The sequence below is a fragment of the Dromiciops gliroides genome, chromosome 5, assembly GCF_019393635.1.
Source record: "Dromiciops gliroides isolate mDroGli1 chromosome 5, mDroGli1.pri, whole genome shotgun sequence".
Classification (NCBI taxonomy): domain Eukaryota; kingdom Metazoa; phylum Chordata; class Mammalia; order Microbiotheria; family Microbiotheriidae; genus Dromiciops; species Dromiciops gliroides.
The window spans coordinates 204,296,036-204,313,285 of record NC_057865.1 but is presented as its reverse complement, the minus strand read 5'-3'; the positions used below and the strand labels follow the sequence as shown (position 1 = coordinate 204,313,285).

The following is a 17,250-nucleotide window of genomic DNA, read 5'->3' as shown; positions in this document are numbered from 1 at the left end:
TTTCACTGTGATGCCAAAGTGATTTTTCTCAAGTGCAGGTCTAACTATGGGTCTACCTATTACCAACAACATCAAATATAAAATCCTATTTGTCTTTTAAAGAACTTTGAAACTTGGCCCCTTCTTACTTTTCCTCATTTCCCAACTTTGTGCCTTTTCAGTGGCTACTTTCTATAACTGGAATGCATTCCCTCTTCATTTCTGCCTTCTGCTTCCCCTCAATGCTCCAATCAAATTCTACCTTTTGTGAGAAGAACCCCCCTCCCGCTGTGACTCCAACCCCCAATTCCAACTGCTTGTGCTTCTCCTCTGAGATTATCTCCAATTAATCCTCTAAATATCTTATATTACAAAGTTGTCAGCATGTTGTCTTCCCTATTAGAATGGGAGCCCTTTGGGGTAGGCACTATGTTTTTAGCTTGCTCTGTATCTCTAAAACAGGGCCCAGAACACAGCAAAAACTTAAACATTTGTTGGCTTGCCCTAACTAGCCCAATTAAATTATAAGAGGCTTATCATGAGGTTAGTTGCAAATTGATGAATTTTTGAATATAGCAATTCTCTAAGACCATTCACTAACTCATAAAGATATGGGAATCTCTGTGCATGGACCTATATCAATGAAATCACAGATCCATGAAGTAGTAAAAAAAATTAATAGTTTATATTTATACAAGTGTTTTATACTTTACAAAGTACACAACCACCTTAGTATGGACTCAGCCTGACATAAATCCTGGATGTATACTGTGACATTTAAAATCTAATGTGTGGTCGCCTTGTTTCTACACCCAGTATGGGGGGAGAACTAGCTAAGGTTTACTTATAAGCTAGAAACGTCAGTACCAGGTTTTGGCATTAAGCATTTATTAAAATATATTATAGGTTACTGGGCTCTGCCAAATCCCATTGTTTTCTCACAATATGTTCTGGAATTGTCTCTTCTTAGCACATAGCTACAAAGCTACAATATGGGTCTCTGGGTACTTGATCTCCAGGTACTTATTGACTCAGATCTAGAGTATAAACTCTCAGCCACTTTCAATTTCTGCTTTCCAGAGTATGAACACAAGTACCCTTCATACACTCTAGGAGCCATCCAAAATGCTGTTCTCCAGATCTATCTAGCTTTATCTCCCTCCTAAAATGTATTTGTGCAAACCACTTTCTATGCATCCTGGAATGCACTCCCACTTTTATCATTACCTCCTCTTATCCCAATCCCCTGCTATTAGTACTCTCCTCTTCGGTTTACCATGTATTACTTACACACACACACACACACACACACATTTTTGTGACTCACTCTCCCTGCCTTTCTTCCTGCCCATCCCACCTCAGCAAAATCTAAGTTTTTTTATGGTAGGACTTGTTTTTTATTTCTTACTTTGGTATCTTATGCAGAGAAGGCATTTAATAAATTTTTGTCAGGTTACCCTCATTTTACAGGTGAGAAATCTGAGGGTCGATGTGGATGTTCTGCTTAAAATCAGTGGTTAATACTTCACTACATGGTAATCCTTTCAAATATCTGAGAATAGCTAACATGTCCCTCATGACATTTCTTCTTCAGGTTAAATATCCCTAGTTCCTTTAGCCAATAATCACATTATGAACTAAAGTCACTTCACTGTCCTAGATGCATTTCTCTAATGACCCTTCAGAACTGTGATATCCAGAAGAGAATACAGTACTCCAGATGCAGTCTGACCAGGGCAGAGTACATATTCCTTTGTAATGTAGCCTAAGATTGAAATAGCCTCTCTAACTGCCACATCACACTGTTGACTCATACTGAGCTTAAAGTCTACTAAAACTTTTTCAGACGAACAACCAAGGGGCCCCACCCCATCTGTCTTTTACTTGTGAAATTGATTTCAGAGTTATCATTAAGTTATATCTCGTCAGTCTAATGATCTAGCTTGTGAAGGTCTTTTTCAATCCTGAACCTGTTCTCTAGTCTGTTGGCTATCCCGCCCATCTTTGTCTTATCTGCATATGTGAGAAGTGTGCCACCTCTGCAATTATGCATGTTATTAATAAAAATATCAAGCATAGATTCCTGGTGCCCTCTTAACTAGAGATCTCCTTCCAGTCTGACACCAGACCATTAACAACTACTCTTTGGGTCTAGACATTCAAATTATTCCAAACCTACAATTTTGTCAGGAATAAAAGTCAAAGTTGCTTGCCTACCATTTGCTGATTATACTGTCCTAATTTTTCAAAAGGGAAGACAACATATGCCCTTTTATAGCATCTCTCCTGCTACCCATTATTTGTCAGTGGTCACTGACTGTAGCTCAGCAAAGACATCTGACCCTTCTGAATACCCTAGGATGTAGCTAAGCAAAAGTTACTTTCTTTATCTCTCTAAAGTGGCATAGAGGATGGAGTACTAGATTGGAGACATGAAGATCTGAGTTCAAATCTTATTTCTGATATTTATTAGCTGTGTGGCCATTAGCAAGTCACTTTAATCTCTCAGGGCTTCAGTTTTCTCATCTAGAAAATGGGGATAATTGTGCAATACTTCAACAGGGTTATCAAGAGACTCAAATGAGTCAATGCATTTAATGTGCTTTGCAAACATTAAAGGGCTACATAAATGTTACTTATACTTCCCTTTTTAGTCCAAACATCATTTTTCCTAGCAGATAAAACAAAAGCAAAATAAGAGTTGAGCAGCTCTGCCTTCTTTCCACTGTCTGTTATACCACTCCTGATCAGTAGTCCTATCCTTGTAAAGTTTAAGACTGCACTAAGGCTTCTGGGATACACTGTATAGCTAAAAATCACCCATTTTTCTATCGCTAGTTTTCCCTGCCAGCCATATAACTTATTTCAAGCTTTAGTGGTACTGATGCTATTTTGGCAGACTCTGCCACCCTTTTGTATTCATCCTGTTACCTTCCATCTTCTGTATGATTTTTTAAAAAATGTAAGCTGCTTAATGATTCCTGTGTGTATATCTTCTTCTTCTTCTTTTTTTTTTTAGTGAGGCAACTGGGGTTGAGTGACTTTGCCCAGGGTCACACAGCTAGTAAGTGTTAAGTGTCTGAGGCTGGATTTGAACTCAGGTCCTCCTGACTCCAGGGCTGGTGCTTTATCCACTGCCCCACCTAGCTGTCCTTTATATCATTACTTTTAGACAATTCTCTTTTCTTCCTCACCTGAAGGATCTTTTTGTGTATTCAGAATTTTTTTCTTTTATGTCTTCTAGATCTCATTTCTTCTCCCATTCTTTCTTCTAGAGTAGACTTGGCAAACTCTTGAGTGAGGCCCAAATTAGAATAAAATATAACTGGAAAGTATTTAACAAAATAAACAAACATATAAGGAATATAATGTTAATTTGTTGCTTTCTAGGTCTATATGCAGCAGTAGGGATCTGTTTCTATTTGAGCTTGACACCACTGCTCTAGAGCTCTCATATTTAATTAATAATATTTTTAAAACTCTTGCTTCAACTTTTGTAAAAATTCTAGTTGACCTTGTATTTTTGTTTGAGATTTCACTTATAGATGTTGTGGATTCATTCTCTTCATCTAGATTTGTGCCTTAGGCATCTGTCAATTTTCATATATATATATATGTATATATATAGAGAGAGAGGGGGGGGGGAGAGGGAGAGAGGGAGAGAGGGAGAGGATGGTGGTGCCTTCAATAAAAATAGGGAAGTTTGGAAGAGGGCAAGATTTAGGGAGAAAAATAATGAACTTAGTTTTAGACATGTTGAGATTTCTCCAGTATGAAATGCTGAATAAGAAATTGGTGATGTGGGAATAAGACTAGGGGTTGGATATATAGATCTGGAAATTATTTTCACAGACTTGTGAGAAAATTATTAATAATAGGGGTTTGGGGATTCCCAGAGGCCCCCACTGAGAGAACCTGGCCTAACCTTTCTTAAAGCCAGCCCAGAGTCAAGGAAGTTACCTCACTCAAAACCACACCTACCTGAAAGCCTTGTTCCCACCAGAGGATCTGTCCTCTGGGCTCTGACATCAGCACAACTGCGCAGAACCACCCTCAAATCCAGTGAACCAATAAATTTGAATGATGCTAGCCAATTAGCTTTAAGCAGTGTGTTAGGATGGGCTCTGCCCCTCTCTGGCCCAGGAACCTGGTGAGAGCAGACATAGTCCACTAGGGATTCCCATTTTCTCTTTTCTCTCTCTTCTCTTTCCTGGCTACTCTTTCCTATCTTTCAGAGCCATGTGTGCTTTCTTTACTAATATTTAGTATGCTTTAATATATGATTAATGCCCCAAACTGGTGCAGTAGCCTCTAATTTCTAAGTAATAAATATATTATAAATCCCAGCTAAATTCCCTAACACTTGGGACAATTATAGGGTGGCCACATAGTTTTAAACGCCACAGACTGTAGTTAGAGACATATAGTTAAATCCATGGAATATGATGAGGTTATTTTGCTTGCTAGTCCCTGTATACAAATGTGTCTCTATATATGCTAGTACCTGTGCCTGAACTACCATGTGTTCTTTACTACTCATTCAACTCAAAACATTTCTCAGAAAAGCTTCCATGATTTATTCCCCTTTTTATAACTGTTTATATTACTCTGTCATTACATTGATTAGTACTTATGTATTTTTTCTGTTAAACTGATCTTCACTTGTTCTCGCTACAGTTGGCTTTTAAAGAGTTGGGACAAAACCCTATCACACTGTCTGGTATAGGCATTTATCCAAAGAAGCTCAATAAATGTTGCTGACTGACAAAAAATTTTGGCCATTTTATTTTCCTAGATAAATTTTTTTTTAACCTATCTATTAACACTTTAAATTCACATGTGAAACATGAGTAACAAGCAAGGTAAACTAGAAATGTTAGCAGAGAGAGGCAAATTTGACCTCATATGTTTATCATTGTGATGCGGTATGATGTAACTTATGATTAGAATATGGTACTAGGAGGATACGATCTATTTGAAAGGAATAGGATAGGGTAATGGTTGGGGAGTACTAGAATTCTATATTAAGAAGATTTAGTCACATGAGAAAATCTATGAACCATATGGGAGGAGGCATGTTAGGGAATATTTGAATAAAGTATCATATGTCAACATGTTAAGTCAACAAGCATTTCTTAAGCAATTACAATAACAGAATAAATAGTAATAGAAACTAAGGGCTACAAAGAGAGTAATAAATATAACCATATTTCTGTCAGATATAAAGAGCATTTTTTGAAGATACTCTTTTTTGTTATTTATTTTAAATAAAGAAAGAATTAGAGTGTGATCGAATTAATATTTACCAGGGTTTCCCCCACCTACAACATAGGGAGGCTCAGGTCCTCTTCCTTCCCTATATCTTGGGGCAGCTAGGTAGTGCAGTGGAGTCTTGAGGATCCATTAGAAAGCTGTTGCAGGGGGCAGCTAGGTGGCGCAGTGGATAAAGCACTGGCCCTGGATTCCAGAGGACGAGTTCAAATCCAGCCTCAAACACTTGACACTTACTAGCTGTGTGACCCTGGGCAAGTCACTTAACCCTCATTGTCACACACACACACACACACACACACACACACACACACACACACACACACACACACACACACACACAAAGAGAGAGAGAGAGATTCTGAAACAAGCAGGAAAACAATGAAATTTAAATGTCAAAAAGAGATGAAACTGTTTCCGGGACCTGAGTGGGCCAGGCTTACCAAAAATACCTAAAGGCATAAAAAGTCCCAGCCACAGACACACAGGGCACCTCAAACTCAGTAGATTAATGAATACCATTCTAGTTACCAGGTCCTTTACCATGTCCTTCCTTGAGGAGCAGGCAAGTTTCCAAATAGAGATGAGAGGGACCACATCTAGAGAAGCTGAGTGCCAGTATATCCTTGTTGATCAAATTGTACATTTTATTCCCCTTAAGACTATCAGGAAATATTTTTTATTTAAAGTTTTTTTTTCTTTTTCTGTGTTACTCTATTTAGAATTTTATTTTCCCCCAATTACATGTAAAAACAATTTTTAACAACCATTTAAAAAACTTTGTGCTTCAAATTCTCTTTCTTCCTTCCTCTCTCCCCCACTTAAGAAGGCAAGCTATTCAATACAAGTTATACATGTATAGTCATGCAAAACATTTACGTATTAGTCAGGTTGTGAAAGAAAACAGACAAAAACCCAAGAAAAATAAACTAAAAAAAGTGTGCTTCAATCTATATTCAGACACCACCAGCTCTTTTGTTTTTTATTTTGTTTTGTTTTTTGTGGGGCAATGAGGGTTAAGTGACTTGCCCAGGGTCACACAGCTAGTAAATGTCAAGTGTCAGAGGCCAGATTTGAACTCAGATCCTCCTGAATCTAGGGCCAGTACTTTATCCACTGTGCCACCTAACTGCCCCCATCCACCTGCTCTTTCTCTGGAGACAGATTGCATTTTTCACCATAAGTACTTCAGAGTTGTTTTGGATCATTGTATTTCTGAGAATTTACAACTGATCATCTTATAACATTGCTGTTATTTTGTATACAGTACATTTCACTTTGCATCAGCTCATATAAGTCTTTCCAGGCTTTTGATAAAATACAGCACTCATTCCTATTAAAAATGCAAGAGATAGAGGGAAAAAAAAAAGAGCTAGGGGCATAGCTGTGTGACCCTGGGCAAGTCACTTAACCCCAACTGCCTCAATTAAAAAAAACAAAACAAAAACGCAAGAGATAACAGGAATAAAAGGAGCTTACATTAAAATGATAAGTAATATTTATCTAAAACCATCAGCAAGCATTATCTGTAATGGGGATAAGCTACAATACAATCAGGGGTGAAGCAAGGATGCCCATTATCACCTCTATTATTTGATATTGTACTAAAAATGTTGGTTATAGCAACAAGAGAAAAAGAAATTAAAGGAATTAGAATAGGTAATAAGGAAACAAAACTATCACTCTTTGCAGATCATATGATGTTATACTTAGAAAATCCTAGAGAATCAACTAAAAAGCTACTTGAAATTATTAACAACTTTAGCAAAGTTGCAGGATACAAAATAAACCCACATAAATCATCAGCATTTCTATATATTACCAACAAAGTCTAGCAACAAAGAGAGAAAAATTCCATTTAAAATAACTGTGGCCAATATAAAATACTTGGGAGTCTACCCTTCAAAACAAACCCAGGAACTATATGACCAGAACTACAAAACACTTTTCACACATGTAAGTCTTTTCAGGTTTTTTCTGAGAGCATCCTGTTCATCATTTCCCATAGTACAATAGTGTTGCATCATAATTATATACCACAATTTGTTCACACATTCCCCTATTGATGGGCATCCCCTCAATTTCTAATTCTTTGCACCAGAATAGAGCTGCCATAAATATTTTTTGGTTTTTATCTCTTTTTGGATACTGACCTAGGAGTGGTATTACTAGGTCAAAGAGTATGCATGATTATATAGCCCTTTGGTCATGGTTCCAAATTATTCTACAGAATGTTTGAATCAGTTTAAAACTCCACTAACAGTGCATTAATGTCTCATTTTCCCCATATCCCCTACAACATTTATCATTTTCCTCTGCCGTCCTATTATCCAATCCAATATTTTGACTTGCATCTTTCTAATCAATACTGTTAGAGCATTTTTTATATGACTATAGATAGCTTTGATTATTTCATCTGAAAACCATTCATATCTTTTAATCATTTATCAATTGGGGAACAGCTCTTATTTTAATAAATTTGACTCAGTTCTCTATATGTTTGAGAAATGAGGCCTTTATCAGACAAATCTGCTTCAAAAATGTTTCAGTTACTATTAACTGTATTTCTCTCCATCCTATTCCTTCTCCATAACATTTACTCTATTCTCTATTTCCATTCACCCTGTCCCTCCTCAAGTATTTTGCTTCTGACTGTCCCCTCCCTGAAACTGCCCTACCTTCTATCACACACACACACACACACACACACACACACACACACACACACACACACATACACACACACCCAAACACACACACCCCTCCTTATCCCCTTCTCCTCCTACTTTCCTACAGGGTAAGATAGATTTCTAAACCCAACTGAGTGTGTATGTTGTTCCCTCTTTGAGCCAATTATGATGAGAGTAAGGTTCGTTCACTCCCCAGGAACCTCTCCCATCTTTCCCTGTACTGTATAAAGTTTTTTCACTTCTTTTATGTGAGATAATTTACCCCATTCCACCACTCCCTTTCCCTTTCTCTCGGTGCATTCCTCTCTCAGCCCTTAATTTTATTTTTTAAAGATATCCTTTCATATTCAACTCATACCTGTGCCCTCTACATCCAGCTGCGCTAATAATGAGAAAGTTCTTAGGAGTTACAAGTATCATCTTCCCATGTAGGAATGTAAATAGTTCAACATTTTAATATCCCTTATGATTTCTTTTTCCTGTTTACCCTTTTATGCTTCTCCTGAGTCTTGTATTTGAAATTAAATTTTCTATTCAGCTCAGGTCTTTTCATCATGAATGCCTGAAAGTCCTCTCTTTCATTGAATGTCCATTTTTCCCCTTGAAGGATTACACGGTGATTCATGGTTGTATTCCCAGTTTCTTTGCCTTCTGGAATATCATATCCCAAGCCCACCAGTCCTTTAAAGGAGAAGCTGCTAAATCTTGTTTTATCCTGACTGTGGCTCCACAATACTTGAATTGTTTCTTTCTGGCTGTTTGCAATATTTTCTCCTTAACCTGGGAGCTCTGGGATTTGGCTATTATATTCCTGGGAGTTTTCATTTTGGGATCTCTTTCTCAGGAGGTGATTGGTAGATTCTTTCAATTTCTATTTTACCTTCTGGTTCTAGAATATCAGGGCAATTTTCCCTGACAATTTCTTGGAAGATGAAGTTTAAGCTCTTTTTTTGATCATGGTTTTCAGGTAGTCCAATAATTTTCAAATTATCTCTCCTGGATTTATTTTCTAGGTCAGTTGTTTTTCAAATGAGATATTTCACATAGCCTTCTATTTTTTCATTATTTTGGTTTTGCTTTATTTGTTCTTGATTTCTCATATTCCCTTTGTTCAATCCTAATTTTTAGGGAGTTATTTTCTTCAGGGAGCTTTTGTACTTCCTTTTCCATTTGGCCAATTCAGCTTTTCAAGGCATTCTTTTCTTCATTGGCTTTTTGTACTTCTTTTTTTCCATTTGACATATTCTGGTTTTTTAGGTGTTATTTTCTTCAGTATTTTTTTTTGTCTCCTTTACCAAGCTGTTGACTTTTTTTTCATGATTTTCTTGCATCACTCTCATTTCACTTTCCATTTTTTCCTTTACTTCTCTTACTTTATTTTCAAAGTCCTTTTTGAGCCCTTCTATGGCCTGAGACCAATTTATATTTTTCTTGGAAGCTTTGGATGTAGGAGCTTTGACTTTGTTATCTTCTTCTGAGGGTGTATTTTGATCTACCTTGTCACCAAAGAAACTTTCTATGGTCAGAATTTTTTTGTTTGCTCATTTTCTCAGCCTACTTCTTGACTTTTAACTCTTTGTTAAAGTGGGGCACTGCTTCTAGGGTGGAGGGTGCACTGTCCCAAACTTCAGGAGGTTTGTGCAGCTGTTTTCAGAGATAATTCTAGGAATTTGTAAGTTTTCAGTTCTTCCAAGGTGGTATGATTTAAGTACAGGTATGTTTACTACTCTTCTGGCCTGTGCTCTGGTCTGCCAGCAACCATAGGCCTGCTCTTCTGCCCTGAAACTATGAGGATCTTCCAGTTCCACTGTGGCTGCAAGCTCTGGTGTGCTTATGCTCCTCCCTGGCCTGGCACCACCATCCAAGGCTGTGACCTGGATCTGAGTATGGGCAAAGCAACAGAGTCCTGTCTTAGTGCTAGCAAAGAGACCCCTGTAATTTCCTTCTGGCCAACTGTTCAACCCACTTACCATCTGTGGACTAAGAGTTCCAGAAATCAGTTTCTGCTGCTGCTGCTGCTGATTCAGAGGCTCCTGCTCCTGGTTTGCTGAGGCTGGGTCTGCGCTGGTATGGCCTGCACTGGACTGTGCTCCACTCTCATACCGATACAATAGACCTTTCCTACTGACCTTCTAAGTCGTCTTTGGCTGGAAAAGTATTTCACCCTGTCCTTTTGTGGGTTCTGCTCCAGGAATTGTCTTATGGCATCATTTGAAGGTCTTGGGGAGAGCTCAGCCAAGTCACTGCCCTTCCTCCTCCATCTTGGCTCTTTAAGCAGAACTATAATTTCAGCAATGTAGGGTACCCTCTACTAATTCAGACCAGTGTCTTCCCTGCAACTTATGGTTTTTGAGTTGATTAGGGCACTGAGAGTTTAAATGACTTCTCTGGGATCATAATGGTCAGTTTTGGCAGAAACAAAAATAACCCTAATTGTCGTGACTCTGAAGACTGACTCTCTTTCCACTATGGCAAGTTTATTCTTGCAGCTAAACTAGTGTTGTAAAATTTTCAGGTCAAAATATATATATATGTCTAAAAATGATACCATATACTTATAGTAACTATGAAAAACAGATCTAATAGATTTACCCAAACCCAAAAGGGTATAAAGGCAAAATAACATTTTTTTTTACTTTAATATTTTATTTTCCCCCAATTACATGTGAAAACAATTTTTTAACATTTTGTTTTGTTTTGTTTTAGTGAGGCAATTGGGGTTAAGTGACTTGCCCAGGGTCACACAGCTAGTAAGTGTCAAATGTCTGATGCCGGATTTGAACTCAGGTCCTCCTGACTCCAGGGCTGGTGCTCTATCTACTGCGCCACCTAGCTGCCCCTTAACATTTGTTTTTAAAAATTTTCGAGTCTTAAATTCTCTCTGTCTCTCTCCCCCTCTACCCTGACACACATTAAGAAGGAAGTCAATTTGATACAGGTTATTCATGTGCAGTCATGCAAAACATATTTCCACGTTAGTCATGTTGTGAAAGAAAAGATACATACAACTGCACACATGCGCATGTGCGCATGCGTGCGTGCGCACACACACACACACACACACACACAAAGAAAGTAAAGAAAAAGTAAGTATTCAGATTCCAGTTCTTTCTCTGGAGAGGGATAACACTTTTCCTCCTAAGTCCTTGTCTTGGATCTTATTGCTGAGAACAACTGAGTCTTTCACAATTGATCATCATGCAATATTGCTGTTACTATATATAATATTCTCCTGGTTCTGCTCATTTATATCAGTTCATTTAAGTTTTTCCAGGTTTTCCTAAAAGCATCCTGCTCATCATTTCTTATAATATTCCATCAGAATCATATACAAAAACTTATTCAGCCATTCCCCAAATGATGGACATCCCCTCAATCTGACCAGCTGTCTGACCCCCTTACTGTCTATGGGCTAAGAGGTCCAGAAACCACCACTGCTGCCCCTGACTGTTGCCCCCAAGGCCTATTGCTGTTTTGTTGGAGGGGGGGAGGTGTTAAGGCTAAAATTCTAGCTAGTCTGTCTAAAATATCTAATGAGTGGTCACCAATAAATTATAAGCTTTAGCGAGAGTTAGGCTTTTAAGCATTTATTAAGGAGAATAAGAATTTGGTAAAGAGAGAGAGAAAGGCCTACATTCATCTATCTATTAAAGAGAGAGCACATTTCTAGCTCCCTTCTCCACTGGAGTCCTCAGGAAAAAGTCCCAGTCAGAGCGCCATGCTCCCCGCTTCTTCCTCCCACAAGCAAACATCACTTCCTGATGCCAAAGAAAAGACTCCTGGTCTTGCCCTCAAAGACCTTCACTTCATGGCGGAGCTTTCCTATAGTAAGTCTCCAGTAGGTGGCGTCATTCCAATCATTACAGGGGGTAGCCTTTGCTCCACTCTCACCCCAGTGCAACAGATCTTTCCTATTGCACTCCTAAGTTCTGTTGGGCTGGAAAGTTGTTTCACCCTGTTCTTTTGTGGGTTCTGCTGCTCCAGATTTTGTTTTGAGGCATTATTTAAAGTTGTTTGGAGAGAGGGCAGCTAGGTGGTGCAGTGGATAGAGCATTGGCCCTGGACTCAGGAGGACCTGAGTTCAAATCCGGCCTCAGACACTTAACATTTACTAGCTGTGTGACCCTAGTAGGCAAGTCACTTAACCTCAATTGCCTCACAAAAAAACAAAAAACAAAAACAAAACAAAACAAAAAAGTCGTTTGGAGGGGTTTGGCTCAACCCCCTCACAAAATAACATTTCTGAAAATATTTAATCCTAACTGATATGTCTTAAGAAGTTCTACAAAAGTTTCTGATTTCTAAAATGCACAAATTTTGGAGAATATATTTTAAAAATCAATTTGCTGCGATCAAACATGTTTTCCATCATTTGTCAAGTTCACTTAAGACCTCAGTGGGCAGGGGTTAGATTTCTGAATTTGCTTTCAATAAATATTATATACAAATATAAGTGTCATTTAATCATTTAAACCTCAAAATACCTTTGCAATCTTTCATTTCTGCTTTATATAGAAATATTTAAAAAGGATGTTGCTAATTACAAAATAAGACACAGAGAGAAGCTATACTACTCAGGAGAGGTCAGCTAGGTGGCTCATCAGGTAGAGTAATGGCCCTGAAGTTGGGAGGACCTGAGTTCAAATATGATCTCAGACATTTACTAGCTGTGTGACCCTGGGCAAGTCACTTAACCCCAACTGCCTTAAAACATCTGGAGCCATCTCCAGTTGTACTGATATATATCTTGCCACTGGACCCAGATGGCTCTGGAGAAGAAAGTTAGGTTGCTGCCTTTGCAAAACCCTCTCTCACATAAAATCTAATTCACTGAAAATCATGGCATTACCCCAATATCATGGTCCTCTTTGAGAACAACGGACAAACAACAACTACTACTCAGGAGAAACCTTAAATACCATTCTTACATTTTAATGTAATATAATTACTGCAAGTTAGTGTTTTACAACATGTTAGTTAAATAATAAAATGTTATTTGAGACAATTCTCTAAGACAATAAATTACAGAAAAATTGCTAAACTTCTTGGTTAAGGAGTTTCTTCACTGAGATTTCCTGATAACTATGAAACCAAAGGTCTGGACAGGATTTGTATATTTGCATGGCCTTGCTTTAGCAGAAACATATCAACCATGATATCAATTACCTTAAGGTCCAGGCTGCTAAGACTTACAACATCATCATCTTTTTCTCTTCGTTTTCTTTTCTAAAAAAAAGAGAGAAAAACTCATTTAAATTCTCAAATTTAATATGAAGATATGAAGATTTAACACTTAAAAACAAGTAACTCCATGTAACATGAAAAGCCATATGAAAAAGAGTTAAGTTGCACAATTACAAATATGCTCTTACATATAAAAATTGGGAGGCAAGTAACAAGAAAATATGGTTTTAGAAAATAACTGCCTAAATGGCAGGATGGTGTAGTGAATAGAAAGCTGGCCTCAGAATCAGGAAGACCTTGATTCCAGTTTTCTGAATCATATTGGCTATGTGACCATGGGCAAGTCCTTTAACTTCTCAATACTCTAGTTATGACTATAGCCCGCAGGAGAATCTAAGCTACACTGAAATCAGAGGTTTAGTGTCTGTCTGTCTGTCTCTCTCTCTTTTTTTTTGGTGAGGCAATTGGGGTTAACTGACTTACCCAGGATCACACAAACTGTTAAGTGTCTGAGGCCGAATTTGAATTCAGGTACTCCTGAATCCAGGGCCGGTGCTCTATACAAGTATCTGCCTCTTAATAGCAAAAAGTGGGGAGGGGGGGAGAGGGAAAGGAATGGTAGGTTTAATTTATTTACCTGGATAAATGTTCCCTTTAACCTAGCTTTTTGTTACCACCCCCTATATAAGTTGTATATACAGATTTTATGTATACAACTTAAAAGTACAACATTTTGTTTATAGGATTCTTTTCAGGTGTTGAACTTAATCTTCTGTTAGATTCTTTTTTAGGCTTCAGGGGGGTGCATTTTATATAGAAGCCATACCAATTATGCACATGTATTTTAAGTACTTATATTGATTCAGTTTATGGTGACTTTAAATGTAATTTTACTGTTTGTCTTTTTTAATCGTGTCAAAAATTTACAGTAGGTCTTATCTGATTACCTAAACAAAATACAAAAAGTAAAGAAACAAAAGTTAAAGTCCCAAACACATCTCATTTTTAATGTACAGTCTTACAAAATTTCGATTTTAGACTATAAGGTCATATGCATTAATATAAATAAGAAAGCCATATTGTAGAAATTTGGTCATCCTTAAGAGATTCCTTAATATTAGAGGAAACAACTCTAGAGATAAATTTCATGATTTATAGCTGCTCTTTTTGTGGTGGCAAAGAACTGGAAATTGAGGGGATGCCCATCAATTGGGGAATGGCTAAACAAGATGTGGTGTATGAATGTAATGGAATACTATTGTGCTGTAAGAAATGATGAGCAGGCAGATTTCAGAAACACCTGGAAAGACTTAAGTGGACTGATGCTGATGAGCAGAACCAGGAGAATGTTGTACACAGTTATCAATAACATTGTGTGATGATCAATTGTGACAGACTTAACTGTTCTCAGCAATACAATGGTTCAAAATAATTCCAAAGGACTCATGATGGAAAATGCTTTCCACATTCAGAAAAAAGAATTGTGGAATCTAGATGCAAATTGAATCATGCTGTTTCTACTACTTCTTGTTTTTTTTTCTTTTTTTGAGGTTTTCCCCTTTTGTTCTGATTCTTTCACAACATGACTAATGCAGAGATGTTTAATGTGATTGAACACATATAATCTATATCAGATTGCTTGCTGTCTTGGGAAGGGGGGAGGGAAGCAAAGTAGATGTAGAAATAGCAGTCAAACATGAAGGAAGAAAAAGCAGTGTAATGATGAGGAGTGATGGATGAGGATTGATTGATGATGATGGTAAATGTATGGTACTTACTTTGCTGGGCTATTGTGAAGAAAATTCTTTGTCAAGTTTAAGGTACTATATAAAAGTTATCTATTACTGTTGTTGCAATCATCAACTTCATGGGTTTATTGTAAGGAAAGCTCTCTTTAAAGTACTATGTAAATATAGTTTACTATTAAGAAAAATGATGAGGGTACTATCAGAAAGACCTGGAGGGACCTGCATGAGCTGATACAAAGTGAAATCTACTGTATACAAAATAACAGTAATATTTTAAGATGATCTGCTGTGAATGACTAGGTTATTTTCAGCAATGCAATGATCCAAGACAACTCTGAAGGTTTTATGAAAAATGCAATCCAACTATAGAGAAAGAACTGATGGTATCTGAAAACAGAATGAAGCATAATTTTTTTTGATAGTTCCTTAATCTGTTTTGTTTTTGTCTGTTTTCTTTCACAACCTGGCTAAAGTGGAGATGTTTTGCATGACTACTCATGTATAACTTACATTGATTTACTTGAGTTCTTGGGGCGTGGGGAGAGGGAGAGAGGTAGAGAAGTTGGAACACAAAGTTTTTAAAAATTGATGTTAAAATTTGGTTTTATATGTAATTTGGGGGGAAAAAAGGAAAAATTAGTATAATGACAACCCCCAGAAGAAAATGTATCCAAGAGGAAAGGGTAGTCAACAGGGCCAAACGGAGCAAATAGATCAAAAAGAATGAGGGCAGAGAAAATAACATTAGATAAAAGAACAGAACAATATCCAGAAATGATTAAAAGGGTTTAATTTAAGGAATGTTACTAAGGCAATTATAATGGTCTTAAGTTAGAGCTATATTTTTAAATGGTCAATATTTACAAATTATTCCATTACCCCCCCACCCCTATGCTATATATTGCTTATCAAAACAATGTATTTACTTTACTACTGACATCAAGAATTACTATAGGGCTCATCACTGCAGGGTTAGACTTAAGGAAGTTATCTAACAGCTAAAAAGAAAGTTATACTTCTATGGGAAGCAGTATGCTTTTTTTTTTTTTTTTTGGCGAGGCAATGAAGGTTAAGTGACTTGCTCAGGGTCACACAGCTAGTAAGTGTCAAGTGTCTGAGGCCAGATTTGAGCTTAGGTCCTCCTGAATCCAGGGTCAGTGCTTTATCCACTATGCCACCTAGCTGCCCCCTGTGGGAAGCAATATGAACAAACATTGGCTCTGAAATCAGAGGACCTGGATACTAATCCTGATTCTGATTCTTACTTTCTATATAACCTTGGGCAAGTAATTGCTCCATGGGACTATAAAATAAGAGGGTTGGATAGATGGCCTCTGAGGTCCCTTATACCTCTAACCTATGCTCTTTTGCAAAATAGTGATCAAATCATTTGTTCTACCCACCTAGCAGGGCTATTAAAAAGATATGTGAAAAACCTTGGAAAGTAAAACATGTTACACAAATATATATTGATATATATATATATTGATTTTAATGATGATAATTTTGGTTAGTCCACCAACATATAAGGACTGAAAAGGTATTGAAAGACTACTTACTTTGACAAACCCAGGAGCTCTATGAATATAATTACAAAACACTTTTCACACAAATCATAGATTTGTGTGAAAATTATAGAGCTGGAAAAAAATAATAACAAAATTAATCTGGAAAAACAAAAGGTCAAGAATATTAAGGGAACTAATGAAAAAAAATGCACAAAAAGGTGGGTTAGCTGTACCAAATCTGAAGCTTTACTATAAAGCAGCAGTCATGAAAACTATTTGGTACTGGCTAAGAAAAAGAGTGGAGGATCAATGGAATAGGCTAGGCACAAGAGACACAGTAATGTACTATTTGATAAACCCAAAGACTCCAGCTTCTGGGATAGGAACTCGGTATTTGACAAAAACTTCTGGGAAAACTGGAAGATAGTATGGCAGAAATTATGCATAGACCAACATCTTACACCTTATACTAAAATAAGGTCAAAATGGGTACATGATTTAGACATAAAAGGTGATACCAAAGGTAAATTAGGAGAGGAAGGAATAGTTTACCTTTCAGATCTTTGGAAAGGAGAATAGTTTATGACCAAACAAGAGATAGAGAATATTATTAAATGCAATATGGATGATTTTGATTACATTAAATTAAAAAGGGTTTGTACAAACAGAAGCAATGCATCCAAAATTAGAAGGGAGGCAGAAAGCTGGGAAACAATTTTTATAACCAGTACTTCTGATAAAGACCTCGTGTATCAGGAACTAAATCTCAATTGAGAAATGGTCAAAGGATATGAACAGGCAGTTTTCTGATGAAAAAATCAATATCTATTGCCATATGAAAACATGCTCTAAATCACTATTTGTTTTTTT

The 17,250-nt window shown here is 37.1% G+C and overlaps 1 protein-coding gene across 1 annotated transcript in view; it reads right to left on the bottom strand.

Moving 5' to 3' along the window:
- The window catches only part of NET1 (neuroepithelial cell transforming 1), a 78,561-nt gene that overhangs the window by 39,759 nt on the left and 21,552 nt on the right, over positions 1 to 17,250 (bottom strand). The window contains exon 3 of the mRNA XM_043968399.1: positions 13,107 to 13,166. Coding sequence (XP_043824334.1) covers positions 13,107 to 13,166 — 60 coding nt within the window. The remainder of the gene's footprint in view (positions 1 to 13,106; positions 13,167 to 17,250) is intronic.